The 21,046-nt window shown below is 51.4% G+C and overlaps 1 protein-coding gene across 2 annotated transcripts in view; it reads left to right on the forward strand.

The window, feature by feature from the left end:
• Positions 1–903: 903 nt before the first annotated feature.
• Rab6b (RAB6B, member RAS oncogene family) overlaps positions 904–21,046 on the forward strand; it is a 57,977-nt gene continuing 37,834 nt past the window's right edge. For both annotated transcript variants that reach the window (XM_027933826.3, XM_027933828.1), the window contains exon 1: positions 904–973. In XM_027933826.3, coding sequence (XP_027789627.1) covers positions 904–973 — 70 coding nt within the window. The remainder of the gene's footprint in view (positions 974–21,046) is intronic.

Raw genomic sequence — 21,046 nt, forward strand, 5'->3', positions numbered from 1 at the left:
TCAACAGATCCAACACAGGTCGCCCAGGTGAAGGATCTGGGCTTAGAGGGGAGGACGGGCTGGAGGCCACAAGGGAAACAGTGGAGCCCTGCTGCCCCCGCCCCTCCTTCCCGCCTGCGCCTTGTACCCATACAGCTCCCCACTCCCCACCACACCCTGGCTTTCCCACAGCCTCCTTCCTTCCTTCCCTTTTGCCCTCTCGGACAACTGCACTGTACACCGGTGTCTGGCGAGGTGGAGGAAGGCACAAACATCTAGGTTTAAAAGACGAGAGACAAATGTCCCCTGATAATTTTGTGTCATTTTTTGGGGTTCAAAACAGAACTGCTCTGGGGAAGACAGAAGTAGCCGGGCCGCTAAAGACGGTTGGATGACCCTCTCAGAGGCAAGGAGAGGTGGCTCTCTCCCGCCGGGTGCGGGCTCCAGGTGGGCGGGGGCACGCCCCCCAGCCCCGCAGCGCCGCGGGCCCCGCATGACATCAGAGGCTGGGGAGCGCGCAGAGCGCAGGCGCCGGCAGAGAAGGCAGGCTGGAGGGGGCCGACTGGCGCGGCTCGGGAGAGCGCTCCTCCGCCCCGCGCGCGGTCCCTGCGCCCCGCTCCGCCCGCGCCTTGCTGCCCGCGCCGCTCCTCGGGCGTCCAAAGCGCGTCGCCCTTGGCAGCCCAGCTTCAGTCTTCCTCCTCCTCCACCTCCTCTCTCTCCTCCTCCTCCTCCTCCACTGCCGCTGCCGGACACGCAGCCGCAGGCCGGGGCCGGGACGCAGCTGGGGAGTCAGGGACGCGCGCAGCCAGCCCTTCCCCCTCCGGCTCCCGCACCGCCGGCCGCCTCCCCTAGCCCTCCTCCTTTCCCCTCCCTGCTCCTTCGCTTCTTCCTCCTCCTCCTCTACCGGCCCCGGCTGCCAGCATCATGTCTGCAGGGGGAGATTTTGGGAACCCACTGAGAAAATTCAAGTTAGTGTTCCTGGGGGAGCAGAGCGGTAAGTACCCGGCTTATTCTCTTGGCTTGGCGCCGAGCCTTCCCCGCCGCCGGTTTACCCAACACCACAGGGACCCCCGGCCCGGGCTCGGAAAGGCCCTTCCACGCCCGGGTGGAGAAGAGGGATGGGGATGGGGAGATGGGGTCAGCTGGGGTGGGGCTGAGCCAGGGAGGGGACGAGAGTAAGGGCTGAGGGAGGTGCTGGGGCCAGGGGTGGGGACGATGTGGGATCTGGGTGGGGGTCCGGGGTGCAGGTGCAGGTGCTGCGAGGCGGGGAGGCCGGAGGGCGGCGGCTTGCTCCACCTCGCTGGCCAAGGCGTGAAGGCGCCGGGTTCGCTGGCTCACTCGCACTGCGGCACCGGCTGCGGGCGACAGCGCAGGTGGCCGGGCGCCGGAGAGGGTGGGGGCAGGGGACGAGTGCCCCTTTGGGGAGAACAAGGTGGGGCTGGGGACTGGCCGCACCCGCAACACGGCTGCGCCGAAGGGGTTCCTTGTGGCCCCTGCCTGGAACCATGTGAAAGAGAACGAACGTCCAGACCCTGCAACAGTCGCTGGGTAGTGGTGGTGGGTAGGGTGGCGGGGAGGAAAGACCGACACCTGCCTTCTTCAAAGAGCGGGTGCAGGCCATGGGCGAACAGCGCACCGACCTCCCCAAGCTTAGGTCAGACTGGGCAGAAGGTTCCAGACCCGCTGTCCTTCGTTGGCACATGTCAGCCTCCTAGGGGTCCAGGGGTGTGGACGATTGACGGAAAGGTTCCTCCAGTGTCAGGCGATTTGAGGGATGGTTACAGGGGCACCTTGCATTAGAGACTGTGAAGCCTGGGCGATGGGCAGAGAAAGGCCCAGGCGACACGCCCTGCCTGGCTTCCCAGCCCCCCTCCAGAGAGCATCAGCCGAGGCGGAGGATTCTTCCCACCACCACCTCCCTGCTCACCGCCCTTCTTGGGGGGAGGGGAGGTCACCGTGGCAGCTGGCCAGAGCCGGGGAAGGGGGAGACTGAGGGCTTCTCTGCTGCCACGGAGCCTCCCCGAAGAAAGCATATTTGAAACCCAGGTTGGCCCAAGGTGGGAAGCCCAGATTGATGAGCAGGGACCCCTCTGACACCTGTAGGAAGGAGTGGCTCCCAGCGCATCTCTCCAGGGGCCTCCTGCCTTCAGGAAGACAAGCTGGGCACTTAGAAAAGGATGTCCCTGGGTGGGCAGGACCCCCAGCTCTAGCTCTACAGATCAGTCCTGTTCAGCTGGCTGAGTGCCTGTCTACAAAGGTCCAAGAGAAGGGAGGCTGTGGGAGGCCCGGGTAGGCTCAGGGAACAGTGTTGCTGTGACGTGTGCATGTGGGCAATGGAGATCACGTGGCTGCTTTCTGTCTGCTGATGCTCATTTGCTGAAAAAGAGGTTGAGAGGTGGTCAGCTGGCCCCAACATGGAGAGATAGGTTTGGGGCATTTCATATCAAGATCAACTCAGCCTCCTAGCCCTATGTTGGGGACTCTGATTTCCTGTTCTTAATAGACCCCCAGTGTCACAGAGCTGACTTTTCCATGTCTGTAAGGGATGGGGTGGTCTTTGGCTCTAGGAGAGAATCTGCAGGCTCTGCAGCCTGGGAGTTGAATTCTTAGTTTGCTACTATAAGCCAAATTTGAGGCCTCTTGGAGACTGAGTTTCTGTCTCTAAAAAGTGGTTGCTTGAAGTTCTTACACCTTCATGTTTCCCTGGTGCCTGGACTATGGTAAGGTCTGAACAAACATTTGTTTACTCCATGTCTGAATGAACACACTTCAAAAGAACTAGGAGTTTGATGAGGGAAAACATCTCTGGTGAGAAATCTGGGCTCCCTCAGAAACTCTGCTGAGGCCCCTTCTGAACCCTGCAAAGCCCCTTTGTTCCTAAAAATCACAGAACAGAGAGCCAAAACCTGAGAAAGAGGCTACCACCTCCCTTGCATGTTGAGATGGGAAGGGAGCCCCAGGGAATAGGGAGGGCTTTTCCAAAGTCCCATTGAGTTATTAACATTTCTGGGGGCGGAAACCCACATCTCCCATGTCCAATCCACCATTTTTCACTAGCATGTCATTAGGAAATAATATGACCTTGAATTGGGAAAGCCAAGAATCGGGGAGCTTCCCTAAGAGGGGGTGAGGATTCAGGAACGTCTGGATTGGGTGACCTGGTGGGACTGCTGGGCTCGTTGGTTGGGGGCAGGGTTTGTGGGCCCTTGGAACATGGTCATTAGGGAGGCAAGGCACTGCCACTGGGGAGATTGGCTGCTGGCCATGCTGGTCCCTTCTGGCAGGGAGCCCTAGGGCCCTGAATAGCTTCCTTCTACTTTGTTGTATCATTAGCGGGTTGCTTACCTTAGGTTCTACAGAACTTTGGGGGTCTGTGAGTTAGGTAGGGGACATATATAGCCCTCCACCTGGTGGGTTGGGGAATTGCCACCACTGTCACTCTTCTGTCTTGCCTCTGCAGTTTAGCATCTGCTGGTCTCATGTGCCAGCATCCTCTGCAGACTGTGTGGTGGAAGGAGCCTGCAAGGTCTGGTGCTCAGCCGCACCCTGGCTCTCCCTTCCCTTCCTTGGGGTCCCTCACCTTCCGTACAGGAGGGACTTGGGCCAGCTGAGCTCTGCGGAGCCTTCTAAAGCAGCAGTGACCTGCCTATAAGAGCTGAGTCCATTACTCAGGACCCAGAGGAAGGGAATGGAGAGATGTGACCTTCTACTGTTTCTTGTGTCTGATATTGTGGTTGCATTTCTCCAGACCAGTGGATAAGTGCTGCTGGGTTCCAAAGAGGAGAGCCAGGCTAGAGCAGGATGAGGAGGAAGACACTCTGAGCCAGACAATCTCAGGTAGACATCAGGCCTTCAGAGATTCTAGGGAACTGATTTGAATGGGAAGCCCTCGAGGAACCAGCTCTTCAGAGAACACCTCAGTCTATGAGAAAACCCGCCTCCCAGTGGTAGAGTAACTGCTGTCCCCTGGCCCGAGGGATATAGGTTGGCAGCCCTGCCTGGGGTGAGATTGTGAGCAGGGTGCTGTGGACCAAGGATGAGGGATTTCCTTGCCGCAGGGAGTCTGCGCAGTCCTGCTGGTGCGTAGATGGCTGTCTGGGCCTTCAGGACATGCCTTCATGCTGCTGGCAGAGATGGGGAACATAAGGGGATGACGCACACCAGTTACGACGAGGGCATCCAGAGAAGACTGGCAGGGGCAGTTGACTGAGGAAGGAGAGTGGGCCCGGAGGAGGCAGATGTTCCTCCTGAGTCTGATGGCATCCTGTGGGGAGCCAGGCTTCACACAGCACATCTGCATGGTGTGCATGGTGGGAAGGGGGTGTCAGGGACTCATCTGCTGTACTCTGTCCTCTTCTTGTCTCCCCTTCCCTGAAACTCCTCCAACCGAAGGAGGATTGGCTGCACACAACTCAAGCTGTCTGCTTTCCCAGATGGAGACCAGAGAGCAGCTTCTCCTTCTGGCCACCACCTCCCTGCACACCCCCCCACCCCAGCAGGTGTGCATCAACCTCCAGTGGGATGTGCATGGTGGCCCCTGGAGTTAGACACCAGTGGCCCCCACAAGCAGCTGCCCTCTCCCTTCTCTCTCCTTCCCTCCCTCCTTTCATCATCTGTTTATTCATTTAACCAGATCTTTGAATGTGTCTTTGCCCTCATGGAACTTACAGTTCAGTAGGGGGCACAGATGTCTAGATGTAATTATTGCAAGGCTCAGGAGAGCCACGCAGGGGAAGAACAGATGCTGTAGGAGGCGATGGCTGGGGTGTCTGACCCACCTTTGGGGCAGGTTTCAGAGGGCCTCTGTAAGCCTCTGTAGACAGCAGGATGCATCTCCTTTCTCATTGGGCTGGGTGTGGGGAGAAGTTCTTGCAAGGAGACCACCCTCCAGAGAACTTTGTCTGTCTTCCATCCTCCTCAGTAGGAAGTGTGGGGGTGCAGGCACAGAGACAGGGGGGACTCTCAGGCGTCTGACTTGCTGGCAATGAGTAGGGACTGTGCCCCACTTCTGTCGCATTCCTCTCCAGTTAAGTTGAAGAATCATTCAGTGGCCCCACAGCCTGGGAAGCCCACAGCCTGAGCCCTGCTCTCTGGGCAGCACCAGCACACAGAGCCCTTTGCTGGCCTGGTGCTGTGCCTGCCGCCTCCCGCTGAAGCTCTCTCCTGCCCACCTGTGCCCAGACCTGCTTGGCTATGAACTATGGCCTCCAGCATGCCTCCACTTTTTTTTTTTTTTTTTTAAGCATTTAAAAAAACAATTGATCACGTGCTGTCCCATGACCTTTCTTTTGTAGTCTGTTAAACATAAGGATTTTAAAATGTTTATTAACCTTTTCAAAGGTTACAAAATACCAAATTGAATTTAAAGTACCTAAGGATGACCATAAGCACTTTTGGAGGACCATGTCTTAGCTTTCCTTTTATCCCTCCTTACCCCCCATGTGCGGGTGGTTTATGCTCACTGAATATCTTTTTTTAAAAAAAAAAATATTTATTTTTCAGTTATAGTTGGACACAATACCTTCATTTTATTTATTTATTTTTTTATGTGGTGCTGAGGATCAAACCCAGGGCTTTGCACGTGCCAGGCAAGTGCTCTACCACTGAGCCACAACCCCAGCCCTGCTCACTGAATATCTTGATTCAAAAATGATGGCATTCTTCTCTACGTGTGAGATTTACTGATGTCCCATCAGTAGATTAAAGTGAAGAGACTCAAGGTGGCTTTGAATTGGATTCTTTTATCCTGGCACCTGCCTGTCTCAAACCAGATTGTTGCCAGAGACACTTGAGAATCGTTTTTCAGAGGACTAGATCAATGAACATCGGTGATGCCCAAATCACAGTCCATCTCAGGAACCTCAAGTTCTCTGGAAATCTCCCCCCCCCCCATAGCTTTGAAGAAATACAGGACAGCTGCTGGGCCACCAGAGATAGGAAGGGACATATCAGACCTGACCTGATCCTGCCAGAGGTTCCTTGGAGATCCAGAGTCAATCACCAAACTGCATTGTGCCTTACCTAGTCTGTCTTGCTTTCTCTCCTCCCAGTTTTTCTCCCTTTCTTACTGGCTAGCATGAGAGCAGAGCACCTTGGATGTTGGATGTTGATGCAGAACCATCACTTTTTATTTGCTTAAGGAGGTGTATGGGAGAGCCACACAGACACCAAGAGGAGTGTATTAATCCATTTTCTGTTACTATCATGGAATACTTGAGTCAGGTTAATCTTATAAAGAAAAGAAGTTTATTTAGCTTGTAGTTCTGGAGAGTCAGAGGCATGATGGTTTAACTCTGGTAAGGACCGAATGGCAGGAGATACTGTGGAGGCAAGAAGTCCCATCACAAAACCAGGCTGGAGAGACTGGGGTTCCATGATCCCTTTTGAGGGCACACTCCCCAGTTGATCTAAGAACCTCCTAGTAGGTCCCACCTTATATTTATTTATTATTTTTCTTTAGTTGTCAATGAACCTTTATTTTATTTATTGATTTATATGTGGTGCTGAGAATTGAACGCAGTGCCTCACACATGCCAGGCAAGCGCTCCTCTACCACTGAGCCACAACCCCAACCCTAGGACCCACCTTTTAAAGGTTCCACCCCTGCACTGAGGGCTCAACCTCGAGCCTTTGAATGACAAGCCACATCCAAACTATAGCCATGAAAACAAACCCGAATTTAGCAAAAGAGAAAAATGATAGATACAAGATTCCAATGATAGACGTAAGAGAACTTACCAGCTGAGGAAAAAACAAAAGAAAAAAGAAAAAAAACTGTTAGGAAAGGTTCTGGATGTGCAGTAATAGTAATTACCATCTCTTGCATAATATGATCATCATTATCGCTTACGGTCCCCAAATTATAATGAATCATATTAAAATGTAACAAAATTATTTCATCTTCATTACATCTCTAAAATCAGTCCCTGAATATTCATCCTCATAGATCAATGCCCGGACACTTCATACTAGTTCAGCAGGCTCCAGAGTGGTCCCATCCAGGCTGCAGGGTCCCCCTGTGTAACCCCCACCCCATGTCTTCTCCTGTTGCTGACTGTGCGAGACTTCCTTAGTATAAATAATGAAGAGAAATTGTTGGATGGTGAAAGAAGGTTAGATAAAATGGCAAAATCCGTAAGCGGAGGGGAACTGAGGGAGTTACCTGTGTGGGCATTTCCCCACTGTCTGTCTGTGTGTGGTCCTTTTCCACTTCTCAACATGGAGAAGAGAAAGTGGGGGAGCTCTGGGTGGAGGTCACTGGGGGGAGAGGTACCAGGCAGTCCTGAGATGGGCAGCTCTTTTGTTAGAACCAGAAAGACCGGCTGCCGGGAAATGGGGCTTCAGGCAGCGCCTGGGGACTGAAAGTCCCAAGGGGGACTGGGAACGTTGGCTAGTCTCTGTTTCCTGGAACAAGGGAAAGGAAAGATGAAGACCTACTCCTAAGAGCTCCTGAGCCAGATCTTTATTTATATCTCGAGGCTTGAAATTTCAATTTCCTTTAATTATTTCTATACCTTTTGCCCCAAATGAAGTGGGGTCTTTTTAAAAAGTCAATTTTTCACTACTCTGGATACTTTTATGTAAAGTGATTTATTTTTAGTAGAAAAAACATATTTATCCTGATCTCTTGGTAACAAAACCAGCGGGAGCCCGGGGAACTGGGCCACATGTCTTGGCTTGGTGCCACTTGTCCCCAAGGGGTGACATACCTAAGGAACAGGTCTGGTTCCTGGAGGGTGCAGATGATAACTTACCCTTGAGGGCAGAATAGAGCCTTTAAAGCTTCCAAGAAATGCATAAAAAGAATGGCAGCTGTGTCCTTCCTGAAGTTCACCTCAGGTGGCATTTATTGAACACCACTGTGCCCAAGGCTCTTCAGGGATACTTTAAACCTTTCCCAGCCCCTGTGATGGACGTGGAATTACCCCATTTTGTGGATCAGGAGACAGAGTCTTGTAGAGAGCTGGCCCTGCCCAAGGACACACACTGTGTGTGTGTGTGGCAGAGTTAAAATTCAGACTCAGGTCTCTGTGAGGAACACAGTGAACTGCTGGGTCTCCTGACAGAAGAACACCAAGCCTTATGGACATGAGGTCTGCCATGACTGGCTTAGTGCCTGTCCCTGACTAGCTGAAGAAGCAGCAGGGCCCAGCACTGGTTAAGCTGCCAAGGAGTGTTGGGGTCACTGGAGGGCCATGGAGCCATTAAGAAGGAGGCAGGGTCCCCCCGAGGGAGTCTGGTGGGGCTGGCATCGTGGGGCAGGCCTTCTGTTGTTACTGGAGTGACAAACCACCCCTGCTTATTGGGGTGGAGTCAATAGAGTCAGCCGGCGGCCCATCCCTGCAGAGAGATGCTGCCCAGGCTCTGGCAGAGAATTAGTTACTAGGTAATTGGTTCCCACCTACTGTAGTGTAACCCTTCCTGGCCACAGTCTCCCTCTAGGCCTGGAGGTATCAGGGGCCTGGAGACCTTGATTCTGTCCTGGGTCGACCACTGGCTGCTATGTGTTGGATGAGCTCCAGCCCATCTGTGGCTCTCTGAATATGTCCCCTGCCCAGACGACTGGACAGAGTGACCCCTGGGGCCAGTGGAGCTCCAACTCTGGTTCTAGAATTCGGTCCCAGCTCTGAGCTTAATGCCAAGCTAGTAACGCTTCCAGTCTGGCCAGAGGGGCTTCAGAGAGGTGGGCATGGGATCAGGGGCTCTGCCCACTGTTTCCTCACATACAGTCCTCTCCAGCCTACCTGTTCCTGGGGTCCAGCCCTCCCCAGTGTGTCCACGGCCCTCTAGCTCCTCTCTCCTGATATGTGCCTGGCCTGAGTTGCTGGGTAACAGGGGCAGCCTCATCCTGCACTTCCTGCTGCTAGAAGGCATTTCTTCCAGACAGAGGATCTCAGGTAAGGACAGTGGGGCCGGAGACTGCTCCTAAGTACTCCTTAACTTCCATAACCAGGTGGGTGAGAGTGGTAAGTAGTGAGGACAGGAACCAAAATGGGTTTGCAGTGTCCCCGCCCATCCAGGCAGAGCTCAGAGACCCCAGCTTGCATTCCAACCCTATCACCGCATCAGGCCTCCTGAGTCCTGGGCTTCTACCCCGGCTCACCCCTCTCTGTCTGGATCGACTTGGGGTGCAATAGCATCACCCATGCCCATTTTCCTCATTGGGCATAACATTGGGGTTTTACAGGATCAAATGCATGAGTACATGGCCCATTGGTAAAAGCTCAAGGGCTAGGTGGTTTTCTCAATGACATGGTGACAAGTCCCCTCAACCCCATAGCTGTTCAGGAAAAGAGAGTTATAGGTGCACTGACCACTTCTGTAGGTGAGCTGCGCTCCACAGCCTCTGACCCCACAGCTAGAGCTGCGCATCCTATTTATAGCTACAGAAAGCGAGGCCCTGGGAGGAGGAGGCTCTCACACACAGCAGGACCCAGAAATGGCTACTGCTGAGCAGGAGGAAAGAGGGCCAAGTCTCTGAATCCCTGGTCCATAATTTTCCCCCTGGGGACACCTGCTCAGAGGCAGGAAGCAGGACAGACTTGCCCCATCCCACTCCTCAGGGGCCGTCACAGCTGCTGGTGGGAAGAGCAGCTTGTCTTCTGCTTGACCTTCAGGGCTGAGGCTTCATGGTGGTGTGATTCTAGTCCTTCAAGCAGGGAAAGAGTTCAGAACAGTGCCTGGTCCAAGGTAGGCAGGCAAGAAACCTGCGCCGGTATTCATAGGAGTATTATGCACACAGGCAAAGCTGTGAGCAGGGTCTCCTGCTGGGAGTCGGTAAAGGCTTCCTGCAGAGGTTTTGCATGGTGAGCAGGAATTCACCAGCAAACCAGGGAGGCCGGAGGACCAAAGTCCTGGCCATGCCACTGCAGTGAGGGGCTTGGGGCTCCCAGGGAATCAGGCGTGGTTCAGGGTGTCTGGACCTGGAGCACACAGGTGGCAGTGAGCCCACCCCTGGAGGGCCTGGCTTCCCACTGTGGGAGTCTGGGTCATGCCTGCAGGCAGTGGGGACCCCCAAGGGCTTTGAAGGAGGAGGGTCGTGCTTATTATTAGAAGGTGAAGGCAGGACATGGCTGAGCGGAGATCCAGGTGGCTGAACCAGGTAAGGCCTGAAACGTGCATGGGATGGAATTTAGCAGGAGCTCATGGGGGGGCAAGGGTTCAAGCTCCTTCCAGCTCTGCCCTATTCTGCTGGGGACTGTCATTGCTTGATTCCTTCTCTGTAAAGTAAGGCCCCAGGGACAGTGCAGGATTGTCGGGGAGGGGCTTCTGTCCTTCTCCACACTGGACTCTGGTGCACTAGAGTTGGACACCTTGAGCTCCCCTGTCCATCCTGTCTCCACAGTGGCCTGGGTCCCCTGACTGCTCTGATCTACCAGGGGTAGGTTCAGGACAGCTGGCAGCCCTTCTAGACTCTTCCTCTTCGCCGCCTACTCAGGAGGGATGGGGCATTTGGTGAGAAGCTGGTCACTGGGTGTGTGATCCCTCCCTATCATTGAGACCCCCTCCCCCATCTTCTGGTCACTGGAGGTATGAGCCCCCTTGACCCTCTTGAGCAGCTTCCTGTCATTTCTTCTGTTCCTGTGGACACTTGGCTTTCTTCATCATGTGGATCCCTGGAGGCTCTCTGTTGGCTTCTGTCTCCCCAACAGGCCTGGGAGGACCTGAGAGAAAGCAGCAGTGTGTGGGGGAGAGTCCCCTTCTGTACAGTGGAGACAGAAACTCAGTCTAGAGCTGACTGCCTGAAAAGTGAAGGCTGAGAGCCAGGAGCCAGAGTGGAGGCAGGGGACTGCCATGCTGGACACACCCTAACCCAGAGGGCAGCCTGTTCAAGTCAAGTGCTGTAGATGCCCCCAAATGGGTCGGCTTGTGGGCTGTTCTCAAGGCCTGGTGACCTTTCTTCCCTGCTGTCCCTATCTTCTGCCAGGCAGCATTTCCTGGTGGCTACAGAGCACCAGCTTGATATTCCTTGGCCTGTGCAGAGATAATCCTACCTGGACCTGGTCAGTGATGACCACCTTTCAGTCCCCACCACCCATGACCTCTCTGAGCAGTGCCAGGTTAATTGTCTCTGAGGTCGTGGGTGGGGGAGCTGTCCTGTATGCTTAGTGCTCAGCAGAGGTGTCTCACCCACCTGGACATGCTGGCCCAGAGGAAGAACGGCCTGGTAGTGACCGCTTTGACCTGTTCCAGTCTCCTGTGGTCCACCATTTCCTCTACCCCTGGAACAGGCAGGGGGCAGGATCAAGAGACCCACCCTTGATTCAGGATTGTAATGCTGTGACTATGGCCATGGTGTACCAGAGACAGGTCTCTAGGGACAAGAAAAACCTCTCCCTCTGGGGAGTGGTTGTGCTAATTCCAAGAGAGGAAGAGAAAACGTTCTGTTCTGACCCCGTGATGAGCGGGGAATAAATGCCACACAGACCAGAGTGCACCAGGCATTTAGAACACCCTTTGTGTTTATGTCCCTTGTCCAGCAGAGGCAGAGGGCTGGAAAAGAAGCAAGCGGCCTAGGGGAAGAGAGACCATGGAGATGCTGAGTCAGGGAGGGAGGTGTGTGCTGGCCTCTTGCAGGCCTAGGGAGCCCAGTGATTGGCAGCTGTAGGCAGGGGTGCTGTCCACTCCAGGGTACTGACCAAACCCAGTTAAAGGCTGGACCTTCCCAAGGATGAGTCTCCAGCCCCACAGGGCAGGACAAGCAAGTGAGGAGGGCCCTTGCCTGCTTAGGGTGGGGGGTGTTCATCAGTCCCACCGCCTCATCCTGCGTCCTGCTAGCTGTGGCTGTGAGAAGCAGACTGAGCTTTCTCTCTCCCTCCCGAAGGTCAGGGCTCCTCCTGGCTATGACCCTGCAGCTCCCTGTCTCTGGGCTGTTGCAAATAGAGCTGGGTCTTGGGACCAGGAGATCTTTGTCTAGTTCTGCTCTTCCCTGAGTTAGAGAACACCTCTGAGGAGGGTTTCTTTTTTAAGGAGGAACCACACCCACATTCTTTTTATTCTAGTACCAGCCCCTCCTTATAGCACCAGGATCTAGAAATTCTCCCCCAGTTCTGATCCACTAACTCTTCTCCTCCCTCCTCCTCATCCCACCAAAACTCTGTAGGCTGCTGCCCAGATTAGAATGAGGATGAGAGGCCTGAAGAGGCTGCTGGCCAGCCCACAGCCCTGGGTCCCTCCCACCTACATCTTGCAGAGGGCCGAAGCCCAGATGCTGTGCCAGTGAAAATCAGCTCCTCTCCTCCTTCAGCAAGGAGCAGAGGGGCCCCTCTGGGCTGGAGCAGCAGATGAGGCCTCTACTCATCCATCCCCTTCAGCTAGGAAAGGGCTGGCCATGAAGTAGGGGAGCTGGGCAGACCTCAGCTCCTGCTCACCCAGGGCCTAGGTCCAGGCTGCCTGGCAGACTTTGGTCTCAAGGCAGAGAGTCCTGCGAGCTTTTCCTCCAGGGGATCAGCCCAGTTCACTGCAGTAGGAGGAAGGCAGAGGCTGGTGTCGGGCAGAGGCACATCTCTTAGGAGCCTGTCAATGTGAGCAATGGTGTGGCAGGCACAGCCTGAGGTGACCCGAATGAGTCACACCCTTGCAGAGGTCCCTCCTGAGTGCCATGGAACTTGTGACTTGCTTCTAGCTAACACAGTATGGCAGAGTTGGAGGAATGTCACTCCTTTGGCAAAGGAGTGACATGACAGAGGTTATATGACAAAGGCGCAAAGGTGACAGGCTAGTCACTCCCATGATGATGCTTCTTTAGAGACTCCTCTTGCTGGTCCTGAGAAGTAAGCTGCCAGGTCATGTGCATGTGAGGTGGGGGGGTCTTGTGGCAAGTGGAACTGTGGTTCACCTCCAAGAAATAAGAGCAGCCCCCAGTCAACAGCCAGAATCAAAGGGGACCTCAGTCCTACAACCATAAGGAACCAAATTCTGTGGAAGAGGACCCTGAGTTCAAGAAAGAAATATAGCCCAACACCTTGATTGCAGTGTTAGGAGACCCTGAGGACCCTGTAAGCCATGCCCAGACTCCTGACCCACAGAAACTGTGAGATCATAAATACGTGTTGTCTGAAGCCACTGTGTTGGTGGTATTTGTTACACAGCAACAGATAGCTAGTACAATTAAGGTGAGGATTTTAGAGGGAGGAGATGTCTTTAACAGAGAAAGAGGTGGAGTTCCCAGAAGCCACCAGAACCAGCAGCCACCCAGAATCAGCCTGCAAAGCACCCATGGGGGTGGCAGGGTGGGGTCTGGCTCTGATTCTTGGTTGGCTACTATTCTTGTTCTTCCCTAATCACAGGTCTTGCTCCTTGGTGTGATCCTGAATAACCCCCCCTGCTTCCTTGGACTCGGCTTTCTCCTCTGTCACATGCAGGGCTGCACCAGACATCCTCTAGGCCCTTCTTAACATGACTGGCTGTACTGAGATCACTCTGATCTAGAAGCCTGCTCTGATCTGTTCTAGAAGCCTTCCGGAAGCTTCTCTGCTGCTCTTTGGCACCTCCCATATTGTGTGTTTCCCCTAGGGCTCTAGTGAGGAGGATGTTCCTGTCCTGGAGACACATTGGTCAACCTTGTGGGCTCAAATTGTGGCAAGGACAGGAACAAAAAGAGCAATCCGTGAGGTTGTCTCAGTTATGCACCAGGAGAGAGAGTGTCACGGTGACCTGGTGCTCTGTCACCCTGGGCAAATAACCCCTCTTCTCTGGCTTCACATCTCCTCTGGCAGAGTCATTCCAGAATCCTCGGTGGCATATGATGCTGCTTTTGAGAAGGGCTCCTTAGGAATTTAGAACTTGCAATACGGGGAAGGTCAGCCTGGTTACCACTTCTCTGTCCTGGTGCCCAGGTATCCAAGCCCCAGGGGCTGATCTGAACAGTGACCCATTTCCCCTTGTTCACTCCCCCAGCCTGTCCCTCTGGGCACCCCGGTGCCTGTCCAGCAGTTGTCTCTGGACAACAAGAGCTGGGGATACAGCAGCCCCCCACTTTACTGGTGGCTTGCATCCACTCCCAGGCCCAGGGTCCTTGCAATCTAGACGTGCATCTTCCTTCCTAGAGACGGTGGTCTTCATTTCACAAGGAAGGTCCCTATTCTCAAGTAGATCCTGAGCAGGGGACATGAAGTCTTTCCAGAGGGGGTGGGGTGGCAGTTTGTTTTACTGACCGAGTGAGAAGGCCTGGGAGTTCCATTCTCCCTCTTGTGCTGCCTCTACAGCGGGCCCTGGGGGAGCAGAGGCTGGGCCGGTGCCCATCTCCTCTGCAGGCAGCAAGGTAAGCAGCAGTGAGCAGGCTGCATGAAGTTCCATGAGGACAGGAGGAGGAGCACTGGGACAGCTCCCTGTGCTCACGGAGGGCTCCATCTGGGTTTACCAGTCAACACCAGGGCTGTCCCTCCAGGGGGAACCTCTGAGAAGGTGGTAGACATTTGGGGACATGCCCTGTCTATATCAGCCTGTGGTATGGAGGCCTCTTCCCATCCTCCTGAGCAAGCTTGGTCTCATGGTCACTCCAAAGCTGTGTTTCTGGGGTTGGGGCTCTGGGCCCACTGACCTTGTCACAGGTCCCTCTGTTCTGGACCCTGGCTGACAACCTGGAAAGTACATCGTGCCTCTCAACACTCTGTGCACCAGTCTTGCTGGCCTGCTGTCTTGTTATTGAGGCTTTTAACATCCACGCCACCAGCAATGACCCTTGGGAAGAGAAGGTTGAGCATGTACATTACCTCTCCAGACTCCATGCTGGCTGGGCCGTGACCTCCCATCAGTTAAATCAGCTGCCAAATTGCAACAACACCAGCCTTGTCACAAGATCAGCTGCTCCTGGGCAGTCTCCTCCTCCACCACGTGCATGCACTCGCTCTGAATTAGTTCTTCCTGACACGTGCAGCCCCTCAAATGCATGGACATGATTGGACTATGGTGCCCCCTGGAGTTGAGCTGAGCCCACTCTAATCTAGCCTTGCTGAGAGCTATGTCAGAAAGTTGCCGTGTGTGCGGTGGCTGGGGACTCTTGTTCTCTGAGCTGCAGGCAAGGGTGACTGGCAGGTGCTGATCTTCTCTTGGGTCCTAGAGGGGAGACTCTGTGCCCTATAGAAGCTGCCAAGGAGTGTTCAGGGTAACTCAGCGAGGCAGAGAGGATGCAGACTGTGGGCAGGAGGAACACTGAGGCTGTGGGGTCAAATCCTTGCTAGTTTTCAAGAATTTCTGAAGGTGCTGCCCTTGGCTGTCAGTCCTCACAGCAAGGACACCAAGGGAACCAAAGAGTTCCCGTACTTCCCAAGGCCTCTGGTGCCTGCGGATTGAGCATATGTGTGTACGTGCATGCAGGGGTGTGTGTGTGTGTGTGTGTGTGTGTATCTCTGTGCTTGTTTACCCATGGTGGACACACGTGGGCCCTGCCTCCTGAGCTCATGAATCCAGACTTTCTCCATTTCCTGGCCTGTCATTAGATGGGCACACAGCTAAGTCATGGTCCTCCATGATGTCTAAGTTGGTGCCAAGTACAGTTATATTTGACTTAGAAAAATGTCATGTTTGTTTAGTCAGAACAAGCCATTTCCCGAGTATACTGGGTGTCTGAGAGACATGAATGTGTGTATATAATTAAAATAATCATCATATAAAAATACAATAATTTAACTTTAACTTTTTAAGCTTCTCCCCCTCCCACTCCCTGCCCTGTGTGTGTGTCGGGGGGTGGGGGTGCTGGGAATCAAACCCAGAGTTTTGTGCATGCAAGGCAAACATTCTAGCACTGAGCTACATCCCAAGCCCTCCCTTTAATTAATTATTTTTTTTTTACCACAGTCAAAAAATTCCTTTAACTTCTTATTTTGAGATACTTTTAGGCTTATAGAAAAGTTTCAAGAATAGCATAAAGACTTCCCATTTGTATTTCACTTTGATTTCCTAATTTTTAACTTTTTAGAATTCGTAACACTCTCATGAGGTGGGCATTTCTATCCCCACTGTATGTATGAGGGAAGGTGAGCCTCAGAGAGGATAGCAACTAACACATGGTCACACAGCAAATGAGTAGCAGAGCCAGGATTAAAATCCAGGCCTGTCAGACTTTAAAGTTGCATGCACCATGTATATTAAGCGTAAGCGTGCAGAATTCTACTCTTTGTGCTCCAAGTGCTTCCTTTCTTGTATTTGGGATCTATTAGCAATGAATCATCTCAGAATCTGTTTGTGTTTATTTCACCTTCATTTTTGAAAAGACTTTTGCTGGGAGTAGAGCTCTGTGTTGATATTTTTCTTTTAGTACTTCAAAGATACTACTTCTTTTCTTATTTGCAGTTTCTGACAGTGTAACAGAGATTTTTCTTCTGTGTTTTCTCAGGTCTGTGGTTCAATATATTGTTATTTTTTGTTTCAACAGTCCATTATCTTTTAAGAGACTTAAATAAGAAGAGAAAAATCATCTGTATTTATACATGTCATGACTGTTTCCTGTGTTCCCCATTCCTTTGTTTAGATCCACATCTCCATCTAGCACCATTTCACTTCTTCCTGAGGGACTTCCTGTAACATTATTGTCACTAGTCTGCTGGTGGTGAATTCTGTTAGCATTTGTGTTTGAAAAAGCATTTTGTCTCTCTCTCTTTTTTTTTTTTTAAAGATGTTGTTCCTGGATACAGAATTCTAGGCTGTTTCCTTCCTTCTTTCCTTTTTTGCTTTCAATACTTTACAAAACATTGCTTCCTTGTTTTGCTTTGTTCTGGCATCGGGGTTGAAGCCAGGGCCTTGCCCGTGGACCAGGTTGTACCCCAGCCTCTCCATCGTCTTCTTACTTGCATTGTTTCTGGGAGAAATCTGCTGTCTTCTTTCTTTGTTTCCCTGTACGTAATCTTTTTGTAATTTCTGCCTACTTTTATGATTTTCTTTTCTTTCTTTCTTTTTTTTTTTTTTTTTTGGTGCTTGGGATTGAACCCAGAGATACTTTGCCACTGAGCTATATCCCCAGTCCTTTTATTTATTATTTTTATTTATTATTTATGATTTTTCTCTTGTTCGCCAATTTTGTGCAATTTGATTATGCTGTGCCTCGGTGTAGTTGCTTTTGTTTCCTGTTCTTGAGGCTCATTAAACTTTTCTTGACCTGTGAGTTTATAGTTTTCCTCAAATTTGAGTGTTTTTCTGTTGCTATCCTCCTCTGCATGCTTTCCAGTTACATATATAGTAGACCACTGGACATTACTCTGCAGCTCACTGGGGTCCCCCAGTCATTTTTTATTCTTCTTTTCACTGTGTTTCATTTTAGATAATTTTTATTACTGCATCCAAGTTCATTGATCTTTTCCTCTGCAATGTCTAATCATCTCTGACATTGTAATTTTCACCTCTGATAGTTTGATTTGTATCTTTAAAAATATATTCCATGTCTCTACTTAAAAACTTTGAACATATGGAATGCAGTTATAATAACTGTTCCTTCAGTCTTTATCTGTTAATTTTAACATCTGTGTCGGTTTGGGTTTGGTTTCGGCTGATTATTGTTTTCTCCTCTTGATAGCTCTATTTCCTTGCTTTTTTGCATGGTTGATAATTTTTTTATTGGCTGCCAGACATGGCGAATTTTGCCATGTGGAATACTGAATAGTGTTGCATTCCTATAAATATTCTGAATATTTCTTAACTGAGACCAGAGTCATGCTCAGTGTGTGGCTACTTTGAGCACAGCCATTCTGAGGACTCCCCAAATGTCCCATGAGCGACAAGACATTCCATCTGGCTGGTGGGGACAGGCAGTCTCTAGCCTCATGGGGGCCCAGGCAGTTTGCTATGATCCGTCTGGGTGGCCAGTCCCCAGTCCCAGCTAGTTTCCACTACACACTGGCTGTCCAGTGCTCAGCTGAAGACTTGAAGCAGACCTCACACACCGCAGCTCTCTCTGGGGGTCTCCCTCCTCTCTGGCACCCTGACTTGTAAATCTAGTTGCTTTGTTTCCTTCAGACTCAGCTCCATCTCTTCATCCTAGGAGGTCCACCAGGTTCCACCTGGCTTGATAAACATCTGTCACTGTCCTAGAGAGCATCAGAGTGGCTTGAAACTTTCTCAAGGCAGCCATCTTGGGGGCTCACCTCTTTTGCCTCATGTCTTTCTGGGGCCGTGATTATCTAATGTCTGTTGTCTTGAAAATCATTGTTTTTTTAATATTTTGTCTGTCTTTTAGGTAGGAGGATAAAAATCTGTTCCCTATTACTCCATTTTTTTTTTGAACCAGGGATTGAACCCAAGGACATTTAACTACTGGGCAACATCCCAAGCCTGTTTTATGTTTTATTTAGAGACAGGGTCTCGCTAAAATGCTTAGAGCCTTGCTAAGTTGCTGAAGCTGGCTTTGAATTCTCGATCCTACTGCCTTAGCCTCCCAAGCCACTGGGATTACAGGTGTGCGCCACTGTGCCTGGCCTGTTACTCCATCTTAATCAGAAGCTAATGTCTCAGTCCTTGTTACACATTCATTCATAGGTTTGTAGGAAGACTGGTCTGAGCCCATGACTCTGAAGACTGTCTTGAGCAGGCAGTTGTTACATGGTCCGCTCACCAGCCTTGATTTTCATCAGTGAACTTCATCCAGTTAATTATATGAACACATATATTTGCTCTTTGAGTGGCCACACAATTTCTGTACCCCATATTCTTTGTTGAGAACTGCCCAGTTCTTATAAGCTCAGTATTAGCAACTGGTGTGGTTTTATCTCAGGAAGACAGTAGTCCCCCTTGTCTGAGGTCTTGCTGCTTCTATTTTAGTTACCCGTGGTCAACAACAAAGAAGGGTGGCTACAATACACGAAGATGTTTTGAGCAGGGGCATATTCATATAACTTTTATTAAGTGTAATGTTAAAATTACACTATGAAAAAAATTTTTAAAAAAATAAAAATAAAAAAAATTACACTATGATATTATTGGTTCTTAATCTCTTAGTGTGTCTAACTTAGAAATTAAACATGATCCTTGGTATGTATGTATAGAAAAAAAGCACAGTAGTGCATAAAGTTCAGAGCTACCCGTGGTTCAGGCATCCACTGAGAGCCATGGATTATTCTGTGTAGATAAGGGGGGATATTGTACTGTGAATCTTACAGTTGGGCACGCTGTTCTTTTCCACTTGGACTGCCCGGGAACTCAGGCGGTTTCTCAGTCTGGGAAGGATGTTGCAAGGTGCACTTCTGTAAACAAACTTGGCTCCACATTCTCCTCTTGGTTTACCTAACCTTTGTTACATAGAATTTGTAGTTACAAGAGAGATTTGATCTCCCTCAGTTCAGCTGATTTGAGCAAGCAGTGAATGATTTGAGGAATGATTCACAGAGTGAGGCCCTGAGAAGTCAGAGAACCAGGCTTGGAGCAGCAGCCAGAGTCCTACAGGACTGGTCTTGGAGAGACTCAGTTCCTACACTGAGTACTGGCAGGTATCAGAGCCAAACCCACAGCATGGCTATCTCTGAGTGCAGAATCCAGAGCGGGGGCGGGTTCTGTCCCACTAGATTTACGTCAATCCTATCAGGTAGAATAATTTTGGGGAGCCGGGTACCAGGGATTGAACTCAGAGGCACTTGACCACTGAGCCACATCCCAGGCCCTATTTTGTTTTTTATTTAGAGACAAGGTCTCACTGAGTTGCTTAGTGCTTTGCTAATTTTCTGAGGCTGGCTTTGAATTCATGATCCTCCTGACTCAGCCTCCTCAGCTGCTGGGATTACAGACATACACCACCGTGCCTGGCTCAGGTGGAATCTTAATGAGAGCACCAGCTTCAAGAAACCTGTCATGTGCCTATAACGTGCTGCAAGGAAGAAAAACTCCTACACTGGGGAGGGTGGTCTTACACCTCCCCAGGGTCATGGGGTCATTTAGAGGAACTGGAGCCTGTTCAACATTGTTATTGGTGGGTGGCTCTGATATTATGACACTATTTTAAACAATCATGTATCCAAGTCCAAATTTCATAAGTCATCCGCAATCCTTTTTTTTGAGGTACAGAGAGAATTTGTTCAGGCAGTTAAATAAGGACAGATATTCTCTGTGCACAGCAGTCACAGGCTGAAGAGCACAGCTGCTCCGTGCATGCCAGGGCTCTTGTCCCCCCCCCACCTGCCTGCTGTAGCAGATAGCTGGGGCACTGTCTGTGGGCTCCAGGCTGGGCGAGGGGCAAAAGTGACAAGGGTTAGTGAGGCGCAAGGATCAGAGGATCCCACCTACAGCTGGAAGGAACCCTTTCTTGGTACTTTGATCCTGCAGAGCAGTGCTTCAGGCTTGGTGAGCACCTGTCCTCAGTCTGTAAAGCACCTTAAAGACCATGGAACCCAACCTCATTGGAGGCCCAACCTCATTGGAGGCCCGGCCTCTGAGCCTAGTTAGAGCCAGGATGTTCGTGGGTGGGCACATCCCCCTCATTCTTTGATCATTTAAAGAGTAGCTCTGGCCACTTCCCCTGCTGGCCCCTGGCCAGCCCGATGATTAAGCAATTCACCAGTCAGTCATGGAACCGCTCTTATTCCAGGTGCCTTCCTCAGCCCCAGGCTCCTGCTCTGAACATTTCTTTAGGAGTGCCCCAAAGCTCCAACTGGCCAACCCGATTCTGGGGCAGAGCCTTTTTGTCACAATGAGTAGCAGATGAGCACTGTGGCCTTATGCTGGAGACCCGCCTTCAGGCACACTTGTCCTGTATTTCCATTTCATGACCTCTCTTCCTTAGCCCTCAACAGTCTGCTGTCCCCTGTACCTTCTGTCCCCAAGACATCACCATCTTTCCCATTAACTGACTTCTGTGCCTGCCCTTTCCTTGGCCCAAATTAGGTGTCCTGGTTTCAGGTGTAAAAAGTCAGAGCCGGTATCTCCAGATCATTCCCTGACTTGGAACTGGGAAAGCATTAGGGCCCCTAGACCCCTTGCTGGGCCTAGCCTGACATTGAAGTTGGGGAGGACTCTTAGAGTTAGGGAGTAGGATGCACCCTCTAGATGATAGGCCCCACAGTCTTTAGTCCTCACAGCAGACTTGGCCAGGGCAGCTAGGGAAACAGATCTTCCCCAGTACCTTGAGAGTCTGCTTTGGGCTTTGGCC

Source organism: Marmota flaviventris, chromosome 8 (genome assembly GCF_047511675.1).
Source record: "Marmota flaviventris isolate mMarFla1 chromosome 8, mMarFla1.hap1, whole genome shotgun sequence".
In the NCBI taxonomy this organism is placed as follows: Eukaryota; Metazoa; Chordata; class Mammalia; order Rodentia; family Sciuridae; genus Marmota; species Marmota flaviventris.